The 25,054-nt window shown below is 36.9% G+C and overlaps 1 protein-coding gene across 2 annotated transcripts in view; it reads left to right on the top strand.

The window, feature by feature from the left end:
• The window catches only part of ugp2b (UDP-glucose pyrophosphorylase 2b), a 67,273-nt gene that overhangs the window by 5,700 nt on the left and 36,519 nt on the right, over positions 1-25,054 (top strand). For both annotated transcript variants that reach the window (XM_039738456.1, XM_039738455.1), the window contains exons 2-3: positions 802-920; positions 1,411-1,518. In XM_039738456.1, the coding sequence (XP_039594390.1) occupies positions 822-920; positions 1,411-1,518 (207 nt within the window). In that variant the 5' untranslated portion in view covers positions 802-821. The remainder of the gene's footprint in view (positions 1-801; positions 921-1,410; positions 1,519-25,054) is intronic.

Genomic DNA, 25,054 nt, shown 5'->3' with positions numbered 1-25,054 from the left:
GATGGATGATTTATATGCTTCCATCATGCAAGCATCAACTTTAAAGTCACTCTTTTATTTAGTGATCGGGCACTTCAATCTGAATGCTTGTTTGGAATAAATTGGTTATGAATAATCAAATATTCTAGCTCAAAGTGTACACCATAAGAAAATATTGTGTCTAGGGAGAAATAAATATAGTGTCTTTAGATTGCCAAAATCTAATGGGAAGATTATAATGTTTGTGTTTAAGCCAGTCGTTTTGTTTTGTTTACTATGTTATCTTTTACTGGCTGCCAGTGCTATCAGAGACTTGCTTAATTTTTTTTTCTATTTCCTTGCACATATATTTAGTATGTTCACTTTGGGTCAGCATAATACAGATTTTTTTCGCTCTTTGGGACTTTACATTTTAGTTGATTGTTTGACCATTTTGTCCTGAAGCCTGAAAGTTTTATCTGCAGTTCTGCTTGTTTGCATTCTATTTACCTGCTAGAACTTAAAAACTCACTTTTGATAACAAAAGAATATCTGTTTGTTTAGATGAGTTTGAGTATGTCTTGTTAACACAGGTATCTGTAACAGAGTTAACAGAGACTAGATCTTTCTACAACTATTTAAAACCATTTATGCCTGCCTTCTCATGGTATGTCATTGTATGTTTGTGGGCACATTTCCTACCATCCATGCTGTAATACCTCTTGTTGTGTGTTGGACATGCAGAAGCTGCAAACTATGACCTTGCAATTACATTTGTGAAAGTGCAAATTTTCCTAAATTAATATTAAACATCATTGAACAGTCACTCTGTCTCTTTTGTAGGTTTAGGCAAAGCAGGAGGGATGTCACAGTTTCAAGAAGTAATTCGTCAAGAGCTGGAAAACTCCATGAAAAATGAGTTGGAAAAATTGCAAGCAACTGCTAGTGAGGTGGATTTGGGGGTATGTTATCTAAAGTGCCACTCGTTTTATTGTTGTGGTTTGTATGACATTTTTGATTCAATATTGGTTGATGTTGAAGCTAATATAATATGCACATTGAAAGACATATAAAATGGAATATGTATTTTTAGTAAATCTGTTCTTTAAATATTTGAAAAGATACTACATTCAAAGTGTCCTTGTCTATGTGCACCATTACCTGGCTGTCAAGTTTGTACATTGTAGGCAAATGGCTGCACCTCCTTCCACCTTCTGAGATAGTATGTTTTTGTATTTCATACAGTTAGATTTTGAAAAGTGGCAAGACAGATCTCACAATATAGCTGGTATGCCTGGAATGGAAGTATAGTTGATACCTGAAAGATGAGCAGATACATAAAGTGTTCCTCTTTATTGTATATGGGATAAATGATTTTGTATTTTAGTATTAAGCTTGTGTTAGCTTGCAGAAGGCATGTATAACACTTTAATTTAATTTATACTTGTGTAGGTTGTTAAGAAGGACTTTGTGGGATTCAAGCAACTCTTCCATAGATTCCTACAAGAGAAGGGTCCTTCTGTGGACTGGGTGAAGATTAAGAGACCACCAGAAGATTCAGTAAGTTTTACCTTGTCATTTCTGAAATGTAGATATATACACACACACACACATACATACAAGTAAAATTCCGGTACAACAAACTCCCAGGGACCTAAAAAACATTTTAATTGTTTTAATGAGATTCTGTATTTGTTACTATAGTATTTTCTTTAACTTGCGTCCAGACGTTTGCAATCATTTCAATAGTTTTTTTGCGTGAATTTTAATCTCTTCCTGCCTACAAGTTAATGCTGATGAGAATTGTTCTCAGCATTTCCTTGCAATAATACACTTTCAGGATGCGAATGATGCCCAAATCCAATGGCTGAAGCACTGCTGTGCAATCGGGTGGGAGTAATTCAGTGCAAACATTATCTAAATGCCGAAGCATGTTGTGGGCAGCACAGTTATCAATCAGGAGCTGAATCATCCTTTTCTTGTTCATATTATGAGGTTTCTGAACTCTTTTGAGACCCCCACATACTACCCACCCAACGGGAAATGACACGCTGAAGCACGATTGCAGCGTCTGTGGAAGATTGTTTGTCTGTTGCTGGGGCAGGGCAACATCAGGCTCATAGCGCTGCAGTGAAGCGACACAGAAGCAAATCATAAAAGATCGGGGTCGTGCTATAAGTCCCTGTCTTTCACCCCAAAACACAAGGCTTAGTCTCAGTGCTTTAGCAAAACCAGCTTTATTCACTTGAAACAGGAACGGCACACTTATTTATTGTAGCGTGATCTGCCACTCTGCTATACACAGACAAAGCAGTCAGGCAGACTCATGGCCAAATCGGTGACCAAGTAAACCTGTTATCTGCATTAACAATGTACCCACCGATTATCTTTTGTGTTTGCTTTGGCAGAGAGACGCAGCATAGCTTTGAGCCTGCTGTTGCCCCGGCAACAGATAAACAGTCTTCCATAGACGCGGAGATCGGACAGGGATGCTCTTCGGCATGCTGTCTAGTTGGGGGAGGTCCCAAGAGAGTTTACAAACCTCACATTTTCTTGAATGAGTGCCACATTAATAGGAATGTTTCTTGAACGAGCATCACTGAACCACATAAAAACTGCTTTTTCGATGTCTTCAAATGCAGCAGTTCACATACGTTTGCAACCCGAGATTTTTCTTCTTTTTTTGCTTGGTCTTTCAAGAAAGTTGACTGTGTCGATGGCGAAATTCCGAATTCATTGACTTCTTTTTTCTTTTTGCAGCAATCGAGAGCTGTAAAAATGTAAAGTTTTTTTTTTTTTCTTTTAATATGAACTGTTATCGTTTTTTTGTATCTGCCGTTTCTATAGGATGATGACAATGAGTTAAATTCCAGTGGATGTTTTTCAAATGTTGACGAGCAGTAAGCAAAAGGTATTGCTGAAAACCATAGAAAATAAACACGGCAAAAAAAAAAAAACAGTACAAGAAAAGTTCAAAGAAAGAAAAAAAAATTACAATGTTTCTGTTTGGAGGATCTAACTAACTGCACTGTGGATGATTCATTCAGGCATTTCAAGGTCTTTTGGACACTTCGTTGTAATGAAAGTATCTGCTGAATGTACTTCGTAGTAACAAGATTTGCATAGACTTGTGTCATATGGGGAAACTGTTGGGACCATAATACTTTGTTGTAATGAAATTTCGTTATAACGGAATTTTACCTATAATTATATATATATATATATATATATATTGTAAAAGCTATATAGCGCCTGATCCGCAGACCACGCAGAGGCAATGTATACAAAAACACACAGGTTTTATTTTTTCTTCAGCTGTGTGACACGTCTTCCCCGTGCCACACAGACCAAACACAGTCCCAAAGCACAAACTCAAAATTCTCCACCACTCCTCCCAGGCAAGCTTTGTCTCCTTCTTCCTCCCAACTCTGGCTCACCGAGTGGTGGTGGCTGGGCCCTTTTATAGCCCACCTGGAAGCGTTCCAGGTGATTAACCACCTGGTCCTGATTGCACTTCCAGGTGGGGCTGAAAGCTCGTCCAGCCGGGCTGTGGGAAGCAGGCAGCTCCCCCTAGCGCCACGGCCCCAACCAAGCTGTGGAGGACTCCATCTCCCATGGAGCCCTGCGGGCGGTTGGGGAGTCACCGTCGGCCAGGGAGGCTGCCACCAAGCGTCCCGGGGGAGGTATTGGACTGCCCATGGAGGCTCCCCCGGAACATAAGTAGCAGGGGCGTCCCTGCCGGGCATGGGACCCGGCTGTCCTTCACAATATATATACAGTTGTGCTTGAAAGTTTGTGAACCCTTTAGAATTTTCTATATTTCTGCATAAATATGACCTAAAACTTAATCAGATTTTCACTCAAGTCCTAAAAGTAGATAAAGAGAAACCAGTTAAACAAATGAGACAAAAATATTATACTTTGTCATTTATTTATTGAGGAAAATGACCGAATATTACATATTTGTGAGTGGCAAAAGTATGTGAACCTCTAGGATTAGCAGTTAGTTTGAAGGTGAAATTGGAATCAGGTGTTTTCAATCAATGGGATGACAATCGGGTGTGAGTGGGCTCCCTGTGTTAGAACAGGGATCTATCACAATCTGCTGTTCAAAACACATGTTTGTGGAAGTGTGTCATGGCACGAACAAAGGAGATTTCTGAGGACCTTAGAAAAAGAGTTGTTGATGCTCATCAGGCTGGAAAAGGTTACAAAACCATCTCTAAAGAGTTTGGACTCCACCAATCCACAGTCATACAGATTGTGTACAAATGGAGGAAATTCAAGACCATTGTTACCCTCCCCAGGAGTGGTTGACTAACAAAGATCACTCCAAGAGTAAGGCGTGTAATAGTCGGCGAGGTCACAAAGGACCCCAGGGTAACTTCTAAGCAACTGAAGGCCTCTCTCACATTGGCTAATGTTCATGTTCATGAGTCCACCATCCAGAGAACACTGAACAACAATGGTGTGCAAGGCAGGGTTGTAAGGAGAAAGCCACTGCTCTCCAAAAAAAAACATTGCTGCTCATCTGCAGTTTGCTAAAGATCACAAGGTCAAACCAGAAGGCTATTGGAAGAATGTTTTGTGGGCGGATGAGACCAAAATAGAACGTTTTGGTTTAAATGAAAAGTGTTATGTTTGGAGAAAGGAAAACAGTACATTCCAGCATAAGAACCTTATCCCATCTGTGAAACATGGTGGTGGTAGTATCATGGTTTGGGCCTGTTTTGCTGCATCTGGGCCAGGACGGCTTGCCTTCATTGACGGAACAATGAGTTCTGAATTATATCCGAGAATTTTAAAGGAAAATGTCAGGACATCTGTCCATGAACTGAATCTCAAGAGAAGGTGGGTCATGCAGCAAGACAACGACCCTAAGCACACAAGTTGTTCTACCAAAGAATGGTTAAAGAAGAATAAAGTTAATGCTTTAGAATGGTCAAGTCAAAGTCCTGACCTTAATCCAATGTTGTGGAAAGACCTGAAGCGAGCAGTTAATGTGAGGAAACCCACCAACATCCCAGAGCTGAAGCTGTTCTGTACAGAGGAATGGGCTAAAATTCCTCCAAGCTGGTGTGCAGGAATGATCAAAAGTTACCGGAAACGTGTAGTTGCAGTTATTGCTGCAAAGGGGGGTCGCACCAGATACTGAAAGCAAAGGTTCACATACTTTTGCCACTCACAAATATGTGATATTCGATCATTTTCCTTAATAAATAAATGACCAAGTATAATATTTTTGTCTCATTTGTTTAACTGGTTTCTCTTTATCTACTTTTAGGACTTGAGTGAAAATCTGATTAAGTTTTAGGTCATATTTATGTAGAAATATAGAAAATTCTAAAGGGTTCACAAACTTTCAAGCACAACTGTGTGTGTATATATATATATATACACTGTGTGCACAATTATTAGGCAAGTGAGTATTTTGACCATATAATCATTTTTAATGCGTATATTCCAACTCCAAGCTGTATTAACTTGAATGCTTATTGGATTTAAGCACGTCAGGTGATATGTATTTGTGTAATAAGGGAGGGTGTGGCCTAAGGAGATCAACACCCTATATCAAGGTGTGCAGAATTATTAGGCAGCTAGTTTTCCTCAGGCAAAATGGGCCAAAAAAGAGATTTAACTGACTCTGAAAAGTCAAAAATTGTAAAAAGTCTTTCAGAGGGATGCAGGACTTTTGGAATTGCTAAGATATTGGTGTGTGATCACAGAACCATCAAACATTTTGTTGCAAATAGTCAACAGGGTCGCAAGAAATGTGTTGAGAACAAAAGACGCAAATTAGCTGCCAAAGATTTGAGAAGAATCAAACGTGAAGCTACCAGGAACCCATTATCCTCCAGTACTTTCATATTCCAGAGCTGCAACCTACCTGGAGTGCCCAGAAGTACAAGGTGTTCAGTGCTCAAAGACATGGCCAAGGTAAGGAGGGCTGAAACCCAACCACCACTGAACAAGAAACATAAGTTGAAATGTCAAAACTGGGCCAAGAAATATCTGAAGACAGATTTTTTTCAAAGGTTTTATGGACCGATGAGATGAGAGTGACTCTTGATGGACCAGATGGATGGACCTGTGGATCAGTAATGGGCACAGAGCTCCATTCCAACGGAGGTGGGGTACTGGTATGAGCTGGTATTTTTAAAGATGAGCTAGTTGGACCTTTTGCATTGAAGATGAACTCAAAATCAACTCCCAAACCTACTGCCAGTTTTTCAAGACACTTTCTTCAAACAGTGATACAGGAAAAAGACCATGGTTTTTATGCAGGCCAATGCTCCATCACTTGCATCGAAGTTCTCCACTGCGTGGCCAGCCAGTAAAGGCCTTAAAGATGAAGGAATAATGACATGGCCCCCCTTCCTCATCTGACCTAAACCTTATCGAGAACTTGTGGGCACTTCTTAAACGCTAGATTTACGGGGGAGAAAAACATTACACCTCTCTGAAGAGTGTCTGGGAGGCTGTAGTCACTGCTCCACAAAAAGCTGATCGTCAACAGATCAAGAAACTGACAGACTACATGAATGGAAAGGCTTATGACTGTTATTGGAAAGAAGGGTGGCTATATTGGTCATTGATTGATTGATTTATTTGGAAACGTCAGAGATGTTTATTTGTAAATTTTGAGGTGTTTATTATTCTCACTATAACAGATGAAAATAAACAAGTGAGATGGGAAAATGTTCATTTTTCCTTTAGTTGCATAATAAATCTGCACACTAATAGTTGCCTAATAATTGTGCGCACATATGTATTCCCCTAATGATGTTCACACTCACATTTCCGTTGTGAAACATTCAGGTTTCAGGTTTATTAACATTTTGGATTGACTGATAGCACTGTGTTTGTTCCATATTAAAATTAATCCTCAAAAATACAACTTGCCTAATAATTCTGCACTCCCTATATATATATATAGGTAAAATTCCGTTATAACGAAATTTAATTACAACAAAGTATTTTTATGGTCCCGACAGTTTCCCCATATGACGCAAATCTTGTTACTACGAAGTACATTCAGCAGATACTTTCATTACAACGAAGTGTCCAAAGGACCTTGAAATGCCTGAATGAATCATCCACAGTGCAGTTAGTTATTTAGATCCTCCAAACAGAAACATTGTAATTTTTTTTTCTTTCTTTGAACTTTTCTTGTACTGTTTTTTGTTTTTTTGGCTGTGTTTATTTTCTATAATTTTCAGCAATACCTTTGCTTATTGCTCGTCAACATTTGTTTAATCAGTTGTAAGTAGGCCATAATTAACAGGAATAAGTGGCTGTTAACTGTGGCATAATATGCTACTTATTTTTTGGGCGGCTAGCTGTAAGTCATTGAGTATTATTCAAAGTTAAATGGGAAATAGACAAGTTGTCATCAGGCTAGCCACAGGCACAAAAATTTAGAGTGCATAAAGTGGCAAATGAAACAGAAAAGGAAAATTGCTGTTTGCAGAGCCTACTGCATACAGAGTACCATATATGACAGTGTGCGCTGAAGAGTATAGCTTTGGTTTTGTGTAGTGCTGTATAGATTTTGTGCAGTGTGTGTATATAAGCATTGTCTCTTGAGCCTTTTTAGTTTAAGCAAACGTAGATTAAAAAGTGACATGATTGAAGTTTTTTAAATTATGACAGGAATTAGTACAATGGAACCCAGGTATTACTTCAGATTAAGCTCTTAGGCAAGAACATGGGATGCAAATGGAAACTTGTTTAGGGAAGATTTCACTCAAATGTTGGTAGGTTTTTCTTCACATATGGAATATATTGCCAAGATAATGTGGTGAAGATTGGTACTTTAGTAACTCAATGTTATTTTGGGAAAAGTTTGTAAGTTAAATTGTCAGGCTTTGTTGTGTCAAATGGCCTGTTGTTGTCAGAATGGTTTAGTTTAGATTTTGTCTGTTCTGCTGATAAGTAGATTGTAAGCTTGTATTTGTTTTATTTGGGGAATCTAGTTATAACTACTTTAAATGTCAAGCAAGATGATACAGTATTTTGGTTGAATGTTTAGAAATCAACACTTGATTGGAAATGAGCGGATACAGTATAATAATATTACACAGAGTTAACGGAAGATTTCTCTTGTAGTGGTTAAGAAGCTGGATTATTATTGAATCAGATCTGTTCATGGGAATAGGCATCTGTTTCTGACTGTTAAATTGTCTTGTAAGCTGACAACTCTTCCTCTGAATAATTATAATACAGAACTTGTATGCGTTCATCTGTTCATCCATTTTGTGCACCTGCTATTTACTTTGGCAAAGAAGCTAGAGAAAATTCCTGGGCTAGATGCTATGCCATTTTTTAAAATGTATATAAAGGGCTAGAAACAAGTAATTGTCAATTGCTGCACCTGTTCTCATGCTCATTCTACTCTTTCATGCAGTTTTTCTCCCCCCCCCCCCATGCCAGAAAAAAATGAATATTAGCAAAGCAAAGTTCAAAGCAAGTTTCATTTTTACTGACTCTGAAAGTTGTTGAAAACTCAGTTTTACTGCTGCTTCATTCCTGCTTTTGCTGGTGGACAATGACAGGCTTAGCACTTTTCTTTTAGGCTTAGATTTATAGCAGCGCCCTTATTTCAGATTCATATTTTTATACAATTTCCTTGAAACTAATTGTGCCAAATATCCGTCTGATTTTCTGTATAATGAATGAGCTAGTTATGAACGTTTCTACATTATCAACAAAATCACTTAGAACTTTTTTTTTGTCTTTTCAATGTTAGTGTCTCTGTAGTGAATGTTTGAATAAAACATATACAAACATGATTCATTCTCTGGAAGTACAGTATGCCCCATGTGGATTATTATAGGGTTGACTTTACTCAAGATATAGTTTGAACCTCTAATTACTTAAATTAGTTAAATTTCACTTTGTACAAGCTGGCAGATAAATATTTTAAAAAGGGAAAAATGTAAACGTATAAAGTTTTTAGTGCACTTTTTTCTGTTTCCCAAAAGGGTCCTTCTAAAACCTTCCTATTTTTCATGCACCACTCTCATACTTTTGCACCATCTCATCAGTGATACAAGAAAAACTGATACAAGAACACACTTCTTCCTTTACTCTCACTTTGTCTTACTTACTTTTGCCTATGGTAACATGGTAAAGAAGGACACATGTGCATCCCATACCGTAGTTGTCTTACATTTGCAACAACATATATTAGCTCAAAAAAGAGTGAGACGCACTTTAGTGCTCTCTTTTGGCCACTGTAACAACAAAGAGCCAGAGATACACTTCCCATTCTATTGTTCCGCTTTAGGTACTGCATATATGTTTTCATGGATAGGCCTTGCCCGGCTGAGATTTTTGTGAAACAAAGCTGCCTTATTACTTGGATTGTGTTGGATTTGTCTGGACATATTTGTGTATCTACATTCTTGCCATGTTAAACAGTGTCGACAAAGCTAAGATTTTGTGTCCTTGACTGACAATTTGTCATTACATTCCTGGTGCTGGCTGCATATGTCAGAGTATTTTTTTTAGAATTTTGGGAGGACAGAGTATATTCCATGCCATAGTGTTTTTGAGGAATGGTTTTAACTAAGTCATATATTTAATCACTAATTTTGTTTGCATAATTTACCCTTTAAAGTAAGGAAAGATTTAATAGTACTTTATTTTTTAAAATTGATTTACTGCCATCAGTCCAGTCCTCGGTCCATGTTTGCTGGTCAACAGTTGTAATGTTTTGCTAGGCTAACATATCCTGTGGCATTAAACGGCACAGTGAGTGCCAGTAAATGGTTCTTCCTCAAATCGAATTACGAAAAAACTTAACGAAACAGATACTTCCAGTAACACAGTAAAAGACTGTTTTTAGCTTATTTTTTTTTAAACTGTCAACTCCTCTGAGAAAATGTACAGAAACAGGGAAAAAATGAAAAATGCTGAATTGGTTTGATATGATTATAGTCAGTAATGCATCTGATTTGCCTGGACAGCTAAAAATGAATCTTAGACAGAGGTTGTCAGTGGCAGATAAAGCCTGTAGACATTCTTTGTTGACTGATATTCATCAGATAAATCACAGAGGAACTGCTTAACAGTCAGTTTACTGTAGTTTAATTTTGTATAGTATTCTTCACTGAGTGCAGACTTGGAACACTGTATCAGTTTCACAGGTAAATGGGGAATACCGACTTTACAAGTTCCTCAATAAAAAATAAGTACAAATGGTCTCTCTGCAACAGGGGACAGATGTTTGGAAATCTCAGAAAAATTCTTTCTGTATGTGTAGTACATAAATTATAACAGATGAAATGTTTGGGGTTGCATCCTAAATTTAGGAAACAATTACGTGAGACTAAGATGAGAATGAATTTATTTCAGTGTGTAGCACCACCACCAACCCAAGCCTCAATTTGTAAATGGCATGATATAAATAGTATCGACCTTATAAAGTATGTGAGGTCCTCTCAAGGAGTTCTAGGCAGTTGAAATTTCTTTTGTGAATAGGTTGACATTCAGCAGACAGGCCTGGTTTTCCATACCACAAGTAAGGAATCCTGCTTATTCATTTAATGAATGTTATGGCCAGTGAAATTGTTTGTGGGTCTTTTTTTCCAGTTCTCAGTGTTTTGGAAGAGTATGGATGCAAAGATTAAAACTGTCAAGCTTAACTTTGGTTGAGCAAATTTTGAGCAGATACGGCAAAGTCTAAGGAGTATAGACTGGCATAAGCACTTAAGTGTGGAGATAGTTAAAGAGCAGTGGAACAAGTTTAAAAACGATTTTAAGTGTAATGCAGGACAGGTGCATACCTAAATTAGGAATCAGGAGGAAATAAAAAAAAAAAAACTGCAGTGGGTTAATAAAGATTCTTGGTAATATCTTCACTTAAGGTCAACTTTTCCTTACCCTTAATAAGAACAGCCTTGAATACTGTATACCCATTTGACCATTTTCAGTTGTTGAATTGTTGAACTGAAATCATTTTTCAAGTCCTTTCTAAAGTCCTCCAACACATGGGTGTTAACTTTAACTGCTGCCTTACTGGCATATTGGTACCTCTCAGCAAATCTGGGGTGGGGGTGATGCAGCATGATATGAAATCAGTGAAGGCAGTCATTTCTTTGACTTCCCAGACACAGATGAAAATATTCAGTTGGATCAGATAAGACTCGCATTGAGCTTAGTTACTGCTGCTGCTTGTTATTGCCGAGGGAGGGGGTTTACTTGATATATTTCAATGACTCTGAAAGTGCGTTGGTCTTCCTGTGAATCATCCCAGCTGCAGTGTCTCTAACTGCGTCTGATTCTGTAGCCCTACCAATGAAAGCTGCTGTTTAATTCCTCCTGGATCCTCATGAATAATGGGACAGCCTTCACTGCCAGAAACAGCTGGCTACTCTGGACACTTTGGTTGGATGAGCTCTGGAAGCCAATTTGTATCATGTGAGCCTGTGGTCCACCACTCTTGAACCTTACCTGACTCTGTCTGTGATAATATGTGTGTGTGTGTATATGTACATGCAATTTTTTATATGCAGTATGTTTGTTTGTGTGTACAGGGCACCTTTAGAGAGTTCCTTTTATTAATGTTTTTTAATTTTTCATTAGCAAATTAAGCTAGGCATTATTTATTAGTAGATTACTTTCTTATTCAGAAATAATTTTCTTAGGTATTGATTTTTTTCTGTTTTCAACAAGTCTGAGTCTGTGAAAATCCTAAGTATCTTTAGGGCTTTTATTATGTTGTCAAGAGCGTGCTATTTGTTTAACTAAAACAGCAGGTTAAATTACATTAAAATTGTTTACTTACACACCTACTGGCATATCATATTTTATTTTTCTTTCTGCTTTTGACTATTTTACATGAGTACCCCAGGAGTCTGGCAGTTCTGATCTAAGTTTTACTTTTACATTTTCTTTCTGTAGTTTCCTTCTTTCTTTAATTCTTCTTTACAATAATTTTCATACGCTCATTGATTGCACTTCCTCTTGGTTTGCTGCCAGTTGACTTTACTCTCCAGCTACAAGCTTATCTTAGTTCCAGGAAGATTACAAAGAAAGATTGATCTGGCTGAGTCTCAATGAATGATTACTGAGCTGTACTGAATTAAACTGATAACATTTTATGGATTGTCCTCTCTGATCTTGTGTACATGAGGCAGGCCTAGCCAATTGTACCCGTCTGTAGAAAAAAGTAGTTTGTGTGTATATTTAGCTTTCTTATTTATTTTATAAATATTCTCCTAATATATTTTGGCATTTTTGAAATTAGAATATGGCATTTTTCAGACTTGTTTTGTCTGTCACTTAAATACATTGTGTGATTGACAGTTACAGTTAAGCTGAGTATCTGGAAAGTTTGCTTTTTCACAGAATCATTTATTGTTTTGTTCATTGATCACTCCTGGCAAATTATGAATGACTTAATGCTCAAAAACAAGATTCATATGACTTGCCTCTTAATATTAGAGGTAGGAACTGATCCTGCCAGCTGGAGTTCTCCCTGGATAGGATTTCAAATAATTTTTTGGCACAAACACATGTGCTTACTCATTCAGTTTACAATAACTATCTGATATCTTGTCTTTTTGACTCTGAGCAAAACTCCACTCAAATAATATAGAGAATATTTGCAAACTTCATATCAAAGACGCCTTCCATATCCTTTGATATTTTGGCTGTGTGCTTACGGTCGTTGTCCTGCTGAAAGATGAACCGTCACCCCAGTCTGAGGTCAAGAGCAGGTTTTCATCCAGGATGTCTCTGTACATTGCTGCAGTCATCTTTCCCTTTATCCTGACTAGTCTCCCAGTTCCCGCCACTGAAAAACATCCCCACAGCATGATGCTGCTGCCACCACCATGCTTCACTGTAGGGATGGTATTGGTCTGGTGATGAGTGGTGCTTGGTTTCCTCCAAACGTGATGCCTGGCATTCACACCAAAGAGTTCAATCTTTGTCTCATCAGACCAAAGAGAGAGTCCTTCAGGTGCCTTTTGCCAAACTCCAGGCGGGCTGCCATGTGCCTTTTACTAAGTAGTGGCTTCCGTCTGGCCACTCTACCATACAGGCCTGATTGGTGGATTGTTGCAGAGTTGGTTGTCCTTCTGGAAGGTTCTCCTCTCTCCACAGAGAACCTCTGGAGCTCTGACAGAGTGCCCATCAGGTTCTTGGTCACCTCCCTGACTAAGGCCATTCTCCCCCGATCGCTCAGTTTAGATGGCTGGCCAGCTCTAGGAAGAGTCCTGGTGGTTTCAAACTTCTTCCACTTACGGATGATGGAGGCCACCGTGCTCATTGGGACCTTCCCCAGATTTGTGCCTCGATACAATCCTGTCTCGGAGGTCTACAGACAGTTCCTTTGACTTCATGCTTGGTTTGTGCTCTGACATGAACTGTCAACTGTGCAACCTTATATAGACAGGTGTGTGCATTTCCAAATCATGTCCAACTAACTGAATTTACCACAGGTGGACTCCAATGAAGCTGCAGAAACATCTCAAGGATGATCAGGGGAAACAGGATGCACCTGAGCTCAATTTTGAGCTTCATGGCAAAGGCTGTGAATACTTATGTACATGTGCTTTCTCAATTTTTTTATTTTTAATAAATTTGCAAAAATCTCAAGTAAGCTTTTTTCACGTTGTCATTATAGGGTGTTGTGTGTAGAATTCTGAGGCAAAAAATGAATTTAATCCATTTTGGAATAAGGCTGTAACATAGCAAAATGTGGAAAAAGTGATGCGCTCTGAATACTTTCCGGATGCACTGTGTGTGTGTGTGTGTAATATAATATATAATGTATTTATATAATATATATATATAAAAAGAATACATGCATACATATACACACATTCCTCTGTGGGCGCAGCGCCTTAATCACACGCCACAGGAAGCTAATGAAGTAATTGCGAACAATCGCACCCACAGGTTGTGCAGGTGCGACTTGCTCCAACTACTTCAATTAACTCCCCGCAGCTGAGCAATCACACCCATGGAGAGTGGCACGACTTTAAAACCTGGCCCCTTTTTCTTTTGAAGCTGTGGACCCGCTATACCACAATTGGATTAACTGAGCTATTTGATTGACAGAACCAACCTTGGTCCTTGTTAGTTTGGATAATCAATTGTCTACTGTATCCAGATGTTCAGTGTTCAAAAATACACTTTTTAATAAGAAATACATAGATAATATATCATTTTCCTGGATGAGCAGTCGCAGAAATTCTGTTAAAATCATGCTAGGAGAACAATGAAGCTTACTTTACACAGTATTGAAATGACGCATGAGAAAAAGACAAAGCAAGGCTGTGCAAAGTTGATCTTAGTTACTTATGCATCCTGTTATTATTAGTTTTGATTTGCTTATCAAACATTATTAATATTTTGATAACTCATCCTGTAACTATAAACAAATTTGATACCTGCTAACAAGCCATTTGTTAAAAATGCAGTTGTTCTTTTGAATCTCTAGTGTGTTTTTCTCTGTTTACTGAGTTCTCTTGCCAAAAGGGAAAAACATTTAAAATTTGGACCAAACAAGTAAATGTGTGTTAGGAGGTCTGCTGTAATTATATTTTGATCATATCTTGAAGCATTCACCTTCCTGTATGCAGGTACAGTATAATTTTATCACAGTGTCTAGGTTGCTTTGTTGTCTTTTTCTGTTAAATTCTTATATTAAGTGTTTTTTTTTATCCTTGTTATGTTTTCTTCTAGAGATTCTCTGGTGGTTGAGGTCACCCACTTCTCCATTCTGTGCTATTATTGCTACTGTGTTGGGCTGCTGATAGGCATGTGCCTGACACGACATGGTGTCTGACGTACTGGCCACTGCATTATTTAGGGACAAGCTCTCCACTGAATCTGATCTTTGTTTTAATAAATAAAAGGAAGACTTCATCTTGAAAGGAAACATTTTTTTAGCAATCTAGTTTAAGAAATGTCAGAATTTAACCTTAAACTGGGCTAGTGTTTTGAGTTTTGTTTTGCTCTTTCAGTTTCAGTTATCTTTTCATTCTCCAGTGAAATAAACCGTGATCTCCTCTGACATTGTTTTTGGCATTCACTCTAATATATGAATCATTTCCATTTTATTGAAAGCTCCTAATGGGCATACCTATAGGCATTTTGAATTTTGTTCTCCTTGGGTACATGGGCAAATAAATAAAAAAAAAAAAAGGGTCAGCGGGACTTCAGACTTTAGGTTTAGTTGTGTAGGAGATTACTAGGCTTATAGTGTTATGCAATTATCTTAATTTAAATGTGACAGGATAGCTCCAAATGTCCTTCTGCAGCTGCTTTTTAATGTCTCAACTACTGCAGCTAGTGGTACTCTGTCTTCTTGTTGTGCATGCAGTTTCACAGGTATGCCTTAAACTGCTCATCTTTACTGGATGGATACATTATAAGTAGCTGTGCCTATAAAATCTATACTGTGGCAAACCCATCGGGACTCAGTCATCCTGCTTTAATTGGACATAATTTTGGATGTTATTCTTTGGATGTTTGCCTTTTATCAATTTCTGCCTCTCCCAGCAACACAAATTGAGCATTGGAGGTTTCTTTCGACTGGAATTTTTAAAACTTTAGTCTTTAGTTTGTTATACAAAACTTTTGTTATCGATGGTAGATACACCATATGAGAAATATTGATACATATTGCTGTGGGGTAGAAAAGGACCAAGGTGATCAGGAGGTTAGAATTAAAGCCTTCAACAGTCATTTTTTCCTCTGCCTCACTCCAGTAACTTTGCTGTGGCCCCAATGCTCCATTGCTCCACAAGTCTCTACCCAGTCTTCTTTGCCTAGCCCCGTGTGAGGCACACACTGCTGGCGGCACTTCACTTGGAGTCACAGGTAACACTGCCTCACTTTCCTTAATTCTGTAAGCTGATCCAAGCCAAAATCCTTAAGCAAAACATGATGGCAGCCAAGAATCCAAGCCAATGTATTTAATATAGGAGACATGCCTCCTGTTTGCAACTACTTTTGCTCTCTCCACGTTCCCTTTTTCATGCTCTACACCAATTCTTTTAATGGCTGGATGCTGTCCCAGACAATTCTGTGTGTGGCATTCTTTTCTGCACATACTATCCCCTTTAAAATCTTCATTTGAGTTTGTATAGTTGTTGTTTTTATATATTTTGTGATATACTGGACACATTTTATTTTTTACTTTATTAAAATAACTACAACACAAACGAAATGCCTAAGCACTCCCATACAATAATTAATTTGCCATTAATCATGAAGTTTAACTTAACTAGCTGTAGCACATTCATCAGCAGGCAGCTGCACCATGGTGTTCAGCAGGTGAGAATGGTGAATATTGTTTTTTAATCACAAAAGGCTGTGGATACATTTTTTGGTAATTCTTTTAACTGTGTTTTTTTTTTCCCATAAGAAACAAATAACATTGTGATTGTACTGTCCTGGTATTGAGAAGACAGAGCTGGCAAACTTCAGATTAATTATTTAGCTAGTCAGGTTTTATTTGTAATTCAATCCTTAGTTTAGATGTGAGATTATTCAATATTCTATTATAACAGTTGTAATTTGGAAGATGCTAAATCTCTCCATTGTGTAATAATTTCACTTTTATGTTTTTGTGAATGCATGTTATACAGTAAATATCTGAAAAACGTTAGGAGGGTGTTTGTTTGTTTGTTTTTTTTTAAATAACAGGGGTAATATGCTGGACAGACATGACAGAAAAACATGCTGGGAAAAAGAAAAGAAAATCCTGTGGTGTTGCAAAGGCAAAAGCCCTCCCATCCCCACTACGATAATAGTAACACAATATGAAACATAATTTTATTTCAATTTATTACGTTTTACTGTTTTTAACTATGGTTAATTACTCATTGTAATGTAAAATAGTTAGTTAGTTCTATTATGCATATGTAACAGTTCCCATGAAAATAACAATCTGTTTAAATTGTACATCCACTTACCCATACGCGAGCGGCAGAGACGAGAAGTCCGGGAGTTGGCGAGCGAAGCGAGCAAGGGACAGATCCCCCTAGTAACAATAATTTAAAACACAAATGCAGAGTATAGTGTACAAAACTATAAATGTAACACAACAGTATACGCACAAGAAGGTATATAGTAATTGATTAAAGAAAAAACTGACAGTTGTCAGTTTGGTTTGCGCACCTTTTTCAGGTTTTCTATTTTCTGTTACAGATTAAAAGTGGGTCACCCAAAAATGGTGACCCAAGGAATTAAAAGCAGACATCTACTGTATGTCCACCAATCCCCAGACTGTGGTAATGATCATAGCACGACCCTGTCCCTAGGACCACAACAAATTTACTTTATCATGGGTAACTTTGGATTCAGAGTTTTGTAGCAAAAGATAAAGGATGATCTAAGAGGAAATCTGTGTCACATTACAAGTTACTTTTCTTTCATGTTTTCTGATCTCACACTCTAGCCATAACGATACCAGTAGCAGTTGACATTCATAGCATCCAAGTTTCCCAATCCCACCTGGTCAATCTGCTTTTATAAATCCAAGACTGGAATATCAACACCAGAACTGTTGAGGAAGACTTACTGAGACAACTTTAGCTAACCAAATAAAAGTGATGGTGCTTATTTATCTGATAGTTTTGTAACTTAGTCATTGCCAAAAAGGAAAAAAAATGATATTAAGAGAATAGAAGTAATGGCTGTTGTTACGGGACACCCATACAGCTCCTTTACATTGTCATTTCTTTTCTTTTTAAAGTACTGTAATTCTGAATGTTTGCTTATGCAATGTACAATAATTATATTCAAGCGATTTAAAAAAATAAATAAATAAAAAAAAAAAGAAAAACAACTTACGATATTGGGAGGGATTGTGACAATATCTGTACTGATCATTATTTTGCTGAAAAATATAAATTTGTGTTTCTTGTATAATTAAATCATTTCAGCTGCTTGATCTGGTGGGTTTAATTAATACCTTGTTAAGTATAGTTCATTTAAACCTGAGCCATTTTGCCAGTTGATTAGCTGGAGCTATTTAATTTGACACACAGTTAACACATTCGTGAAGATGGCTAGCAGTGAATGTTCTACTTGGGTTTAGTTGCCTGTCTTGGTGGCATTATAAAAAAAAAAAAGTAATATCACAAAAATGTGTATGGTAAAATCTTTTTCATGTGATATTAAAAAAAAAAAAAAAAGTACTGTACTGTTAAACTTCATAGTATGATTTATTAGATGTATCATTTATTAGTTTACATTTTGTATTCCAAGTCCAATTATGTCACTGTTTAGTTTATCACAATCCATATTTTAGTGTGCATTTGAAAGTTTCTGTCCCTGTTGCTCTGAATTGAACTGGTGCGAAGTATTTAATAAGCAATTTCTTTATTGATTTGTATTTTTGTTCCTGGTAACAAATTAGAAGGAAAAAATTGAATTGTGTGCAAATATTAGTCTTGGTAATTTTATTTTAATTAACTAATTTATTTATTTTTAACATTTAACAGCTGTAGCTTCTTATGAGATCATATCACTTAAGGCCTAAATGGGACACTAGTCAGGGCTACTCCCATAAACTTAAATTATGATGTAATTCTCAGAGGCACATTGCTTTGTGCTTTAGAATATTCTGACCCAGACTCCGTGCTATTTGATTTTACTGCAAAAGTGGAAACACATGCAGTAAATGACTCAGTTCTGTACCACCTCACGCCTTACACACCACATTGCCATGGTTTAATGTTGTGAACACTGGGGGACATTTTGATCTACTTGAAGTATGTCCAGCTACCCTGTCACTTTATATTTTTGGAAAGTTGCTCTTCTATAGATAGCATGACCTCAGTGGTAACACCCAATTTTGACACGTCAAGAGCAGGCTGACATCTGAGCTTTTACCATTTATTGAAAACTGTTAAGTTGCCTGTGGCCCATAAATGAAATCTGCTTGTTTTTAGCTGACCTCCCCACAGCTTTTAAGTGGATTTTTGTAGATAACTAGCTTGTTGCTTTTTGTACAAATGTAACTGCTTGCTGTTATAAAATATTTGTAATTGCAAAATTAGTTTTATTGAATTACATTTTTTCTATGTCTTTTTTAACAGCAGCTAACCTTTATAGATAGTTATGCCATGATTTAGTTCTGTAATGTACAAATGCAGCATTTGAAATGTAATTTCTCACAAACTAAATTTAGGTACATTTTGTCATTTAAAAATGTATGCTTGTATAACTGAGAATTGGGAGGAGGATCACAAAAACAAACATCTGTTCTCAGTCTTTGTGGTGGTGATCTTGCATATGATTTTGAATAATGATTCAAATGTTTTTTTCTTTTTTGAAAGATTGCTTATCCCTGACATAGTTGTCCCTCTAACACACCATGCACTCACATTGGTACCCAACCATACTCCCTCAATTTAGACACATTGTTAACATAATTTTGTGTCTTTGTGATGCAATGAGAAGCTTAACGTACTGGAAGACACAAGATAATGACTGGGCCATAAATTGAATGCTTGTCCCCAAGGATCAGAGGAAATGTTGTTCACCTCTGTGCCTCTCTGGAAGAAGTTTTTATCCTGCTCAGATTCAAGTCAAGTTTGCTTCATGGAACTAGGCTTCATCTGTGATTTCATCAAGATTTATTTGTTCTACTGTAAAGCTTTGTTCTTATAATCCTATAACTCTTCACGATTTCCTGGTATTTCACAAGATTTCAGACATGATCGAAATTTACTTTGTTTGAGAATACAACAGCCTAAAGCTGCATTAGAGACACTATCCCTTCAGCTAAAATGTGCCAAAATAATGTGCACTTTAGAATATGTTTTATTTTGATTAGGCTTATCCCTGTCTTTATTTTGCTGGATGGATTCTACAATTCTACAGTCTTTAGCAAACTGAAGCTGGAGACTTTGTTATTATTATAACATCAATTTTCTAATTTAGTTAAATTCCTGTCTCATTAGGACATAATTACATTTGCCAGTTTCTACCTTTATTGTATCTTGATATTTCCAAAAGCATTATTAACATTTCATTGAAACTTAAAAGTACATGAATCTCGAATCTTTCTGAAATGTATTAAGTATCCCCTTACTAATGGTCACACAAGTGAAAATGGTGCTAAAGTATCCTCTCTTATTTAGCATTTTGCCTGTTTTTTTTTTTTCCTATTGTCAATACTCTGAATCTGCCAGCAAATTTCAAATTATGATGCATCAGCTAATGTCATGTCACATTGCTGAAATAAAACATGTATTACCCAAAGAAATGACACAGTTTTATTTTGTGTACTGACAATTGAGATAACAGTGAACATTTTTCTGTTTTTGGTGCAATTTATGGAATCCCCGTGTTCAAGTAGTGGGATTTGTTCCTTTTAAGAGAGAGAGCATGAGCAAGCAGCCATTAATGCTAACAAGTTGCTGTGTTACTTTACACAGTCATTGTAATACTGACGGGCTGCTTTTGATTTGTAATTTGAGGATATTCATTCAGTATTTCATTCAATATTTTTGTAAAAATTAAAAAAAAAAAAAATAATAATCTCATTATAAACCAGAATGCTAAGTATTTATCTGACCTGTGCATGTCCAGTTTTCACTGAGGAAAATTAACAGAGTGACTCCTGTTACAGAACCGTTAAAACAGAAAATAATCTGTTAATCTCATAATGTTTTGTAATTTTAAATTTGCAAAGAAGTTAATGCTTTGGGGAAAGTGATGGATATATTAGGAATTATTTTGAAGTAGGGATTTGTTCAACTTTTTTAAAAACTCATTTAGCTGACACCGCCTCCAGGCAAAAACTTTTTTAAATCTAAGGTTGATTCTTCATCCAGAATTTGTACACTTGGTTGGGAGGTAGCAATGTACCATCATCAATATTGTGCTTTGAAACAGACTGTGGTGGGCAAAGATGATACAATCTGCACTTTTCTTGAGACTGTGTAACACTGGATTTACACTTAACATTTCAAGACAAACCCTCCATCTCCAGGAATAAAGTGATCATAATGACATACATAAAGCATTCCTGTTTTATAGATGGTACTGCATGTGAAATGCAGTGATAATGAGTGTAACTTTCAGATAGAAACTACTAATCATTACAGTGTATTTACGTGTCCTTCATTTTCAAAACATGCAGAAAATCAAAGTGCCCCAGTTTATTTTTAAAAGAAATTGACAGTAACATTATATGATTTTGCCCCTGGCAGCACACACAGTGCCCAAATGGGGTCAAAACTGTTTGTGAAAAAATCGCAAATGATTCTCCTTCCTGCTTTTTTTCTTTTTGCTCCTCGTGTTTCTTCTGTGGTGAGTTCTTTATATGAATCTTCATATGTTGTTTGAATATCTGTTTTTAATTGTGTGGCATCATTTTGTGGATGTGCAGCATCCCAGCTTCTCCACTGCATGAAGTGTTAATCAGTCTTCTGTGCCTGACTGTAGCCTCAAATGCAGTATACAGTATTTCAAATGGTACTACACACAGTCCATTTGTTCCAGTTTAGTATTGAGTTCAAAGTGAATGGTATTGATCCATTTTGAAGTTATTGATAACTGGAGCTTATTGCAGTCTTTGAGTGGTGGCGTAGCTCTGCCTATGATTGATTGATAGATAGATGGATAGCTAGATAGATAGATAGATAGATAGATAGATACTTTATTAATCCCAAGGGGAAATTCACATACTCTACCAGCAGCATACTGATAAAAAACAATATTAAATTAAAGAGTGATAAAAATGCAGGTAAAAACAGACAATAACTTTGTATAATGTTAAACAATCTGTTTTATTTATATTAGAATTCAAATCAATATCGGTTGGGATTTATATCCTTGTAACAGTTGTATTATGATCATGGCAAGTGACCTTCATATCCAGCTTGTTTTAGTTTACACCTACAGTATAGTACACATTTCTTACCTTATAGCCAAGCCATTCATTTCTAATAAGAGTTTAGGTCAGATCAATGTATAGTGCTGCTTGAATATGTGAAGTATGATAGGAGAGTATTTTTGTGAAATAAGTAATCGTATATACTGTGTATACATAAAAATGTTATTTTTGTGCTTTTTATTTGATTTCAGGTATACACTGGGTTTGTCTCTGTTCTCCATTTATTGATGAGTTTTAAGTATTTAGCAAATGAAAAATTATTAATTCATCAGAAAAGAATATGTTTACATCAGAAATATTTGGAGCTTGATATGTAGCCGATATTTTGTGCATTAAATTCTCCAGTACTCTTGGCTCCGTCTGGCTCTTATTATTATTCAGTAGCTATGAGGGCCAGCCTTGTTGTCCATGGGTACCTGCTTATACAAAGCTTGATTGTGAAAGAGCCTTAGGGAGCCAAGTCATAAAATAAATCTGTCTGCTAGTTCAGGAAGTGAGCAGGCATGCTACTGAAATCCAAATGAGGCCTTTCATGTCCTAGAATGGTGCTCTGTCCTTTTGCCTCTGCTTTGCCTGGGCATTGACAAGCTGGCTGAATCACAAGGTCTTGAGAGCAGAATCTATAATTGGCTCCCCCTTCGTGAGTTGAGATGCACCTTTTGATAAGGTGACCCTTTAAGTCAATCCTTTCCTGCAAAAAAAAAAAAAGAAAAGAAAAAAAAAGAATGATGATACTAATTGGTAACCTTTTGTAACAACAAAATTAAGTCCCATGACACATTGTGGAGGTGGGGGTCAATTATGCTTCTTTTGAGACTTCAGAAAGGACACTCGCATCCTTATTTTCCTTTTTTAATGCAGCAAAGGTTTTATTCTGTGATGACATTCACTTTCTGTGTTGTCTTTTTTCAGTGTAGTAGCTTCACAAGTTACAAGCACAGGTTCCTTGGAAACACAGACATGTAAAATGTTTTTTTGATGTTTCTGGATCCTGTCATGATTTGAGACACTGGCATCCTTTCTCTTGTTAATAATGTTTTGCATAAAGGGAAAATTTGTTAAAATCGTAATATTTTTCCAACTATTTACATACCATGTAGTTCTGTTGTAAGTTTAGCAGCAATTCTGTAGATGTATGCAAGCATTGTAAGGTCCAATCTTTTATTACGAAAACCGAAATTACATGCGCTATTGCTAAATGGCTTTGAGCACATTAAATGTCTGTGGCATTAAAAATTGAGTTAGCACAATGCTGTGCTTGTTAGATCACTTGAGCGCATTGTCTTCTAATGAACTATTAGTTCACTAGGGCTTTTAAGTCTTGAGAGATTCTCAACCTCCTTCTCATTTTATGTCATAATTTTTCCTTTTTTTGTGACAGACAGCAATTTTGTATATTTTGACATTTTATTAACTTATTAAAAGAACTTTTCAGTGCTTTAGGCAGTTTGCACCCCCTCCTTTTTTAAATCAAGTTTGATTATGTTTGCTCATCTGCTGTTCCATTGACATTTAAAACCAGTACTTTAAGTAAATAAAGTCTCATTTTAAGTCATTGCTAATTCGATATTTGCATACACATCCGGTTTACTTAGGTTTTTTTTTTTTTGTCTTGTTAGTCTACCGTCAGTATCTAATAGAAATAACTTTAAGGTAATACAACTTGATTTTCTTGTCTTTAGGAATTCACCAGGGGCCTCATGTATAAACGGTGCGTACGCACAGAAATGTTGCGTAAGAACTTTTCCACGTTCAAATCGCGATGTATAAAACCTACACTTGGCGTAAAGCCACGCACTTTTCCACAGTACCTCATGCCTTGTCTTACGCAAGTTCTCCGCTCGGTTTTGCAGACTGGCGGCACCCAGCGTCAAAGCAATGCTACTGTTCCTGTGTGGTTACTCATTATTTTCCTGACGCGGCTTTATAAATACATTGAAACTAACTGCATATTGTTAATTATTGTAACGCATCTGATTGTAATTAACTTGTAACAATATAATGGTCCAGGGAACAGCCATAGTATTCCAAATACCATAACTGCTTTAGCGTTGTTACTCTCACTTCTCCTTCTTCTTCTTCTTCTTTCAGCTCCTCCCGTTAGGAGTTGCCACAGCGGATCGTCTTTTTCCATATTACTCTCACTGCACGACTCGGAGTATTTATATCACTGTATCTGAGTGTGAATCACAGCAGCAGCTGATTGGAAAGAGAATTATCGGTATACAGCTTCAAGGACACGCTGTCACAGCCACTGCAAAACGTTTTAAAGCCTTTCCTGTACAGACCCCGCGGTTCAGAAACAGTTTCATCCCAAGAACTTTAAATGCAGTCAATCAAGTGCTCCTTGTAGAACTGTTTTTACTTATAAGTACAATCACCCCACTGTATACTTACACTAAAGTTATAATATTACACAACCTGAGCCGCTTTATAAAGCGCGTATTTACATATGATGACGATATCATTTTTAAGGTGAAATGCAGCAAAATATGTTTATTAAATTATACAGATAAAACTTTAACTTCATTTAAATAATCTATATTCTTCACTGGGAGTGTCGTGAAGGATAGAATAATTAAACATGTACTACGAAGATATTTCAGTGTTCTTTAAACATTTTGAAGAATCGGCGCTAAGCTTACAGATGGCTTAACGTCTATTACAGAGCTGATTGTATGGCGATCGGTTACTTGGGGTAAGAAAAGCACTGACTGCAGTGACGGCTACGCTAATATATATTGAATATAAAACAGAAAGAGAAAATAACACGGCTAAAAACGCAGCGACAAATTTCAGCAAATGCTTGTGTCATGAGCACGAGGCGGCTATGCAGTGTCTGTAACAGACGAGGCCATCCACCGTGCATAAGCTACTTTACTGACATTGGCGGGCGAAGGAGCCACCGATTCTTCCTCTGCCCAGTGCCACCACAAGCCTAGAGCCGCCCCTGAGTACTGCTGCAATAAATTATTTCATCGAAGTGAAACACGTTTAATACCGTGCTTTAACTCCTATCATCATGAAAATGATATCACGTATACATCTCAGTATTTTAGTTATTCAGAGAGCTGTAATATCACAAATGTAATGGACTCTGTGTCCAGTTGGAGGAAGAGAGCCGGTTTAAGAAGCAAGTAGTGATTCACACACACAGAGCACATAGAAGATCAAATACAAAACAAAGCATTTAACGTGCTACTTTAATTACGATGTGATTTG

This window comes from Polypterus senegalus, chromosome 16 (assembly GCF_016835505.1).
Source record: "Polypterus senegalus isolate Bchr_013 chromosome 16, ASM1683550v1, whole genome shotgun sequence".
Classification (NCBI taxonomy): domain Eukaryota; kingdom Metazoa; phylum Chordata; class Cladistia; order Polypteriformes; family Polypteridae; genus Polypterus; species Polypterus senegalus.
Note: the sequence above shows the minus strand (reverse complement) of the source record. Positions and strands in the feature narration are given on the sequence as shown.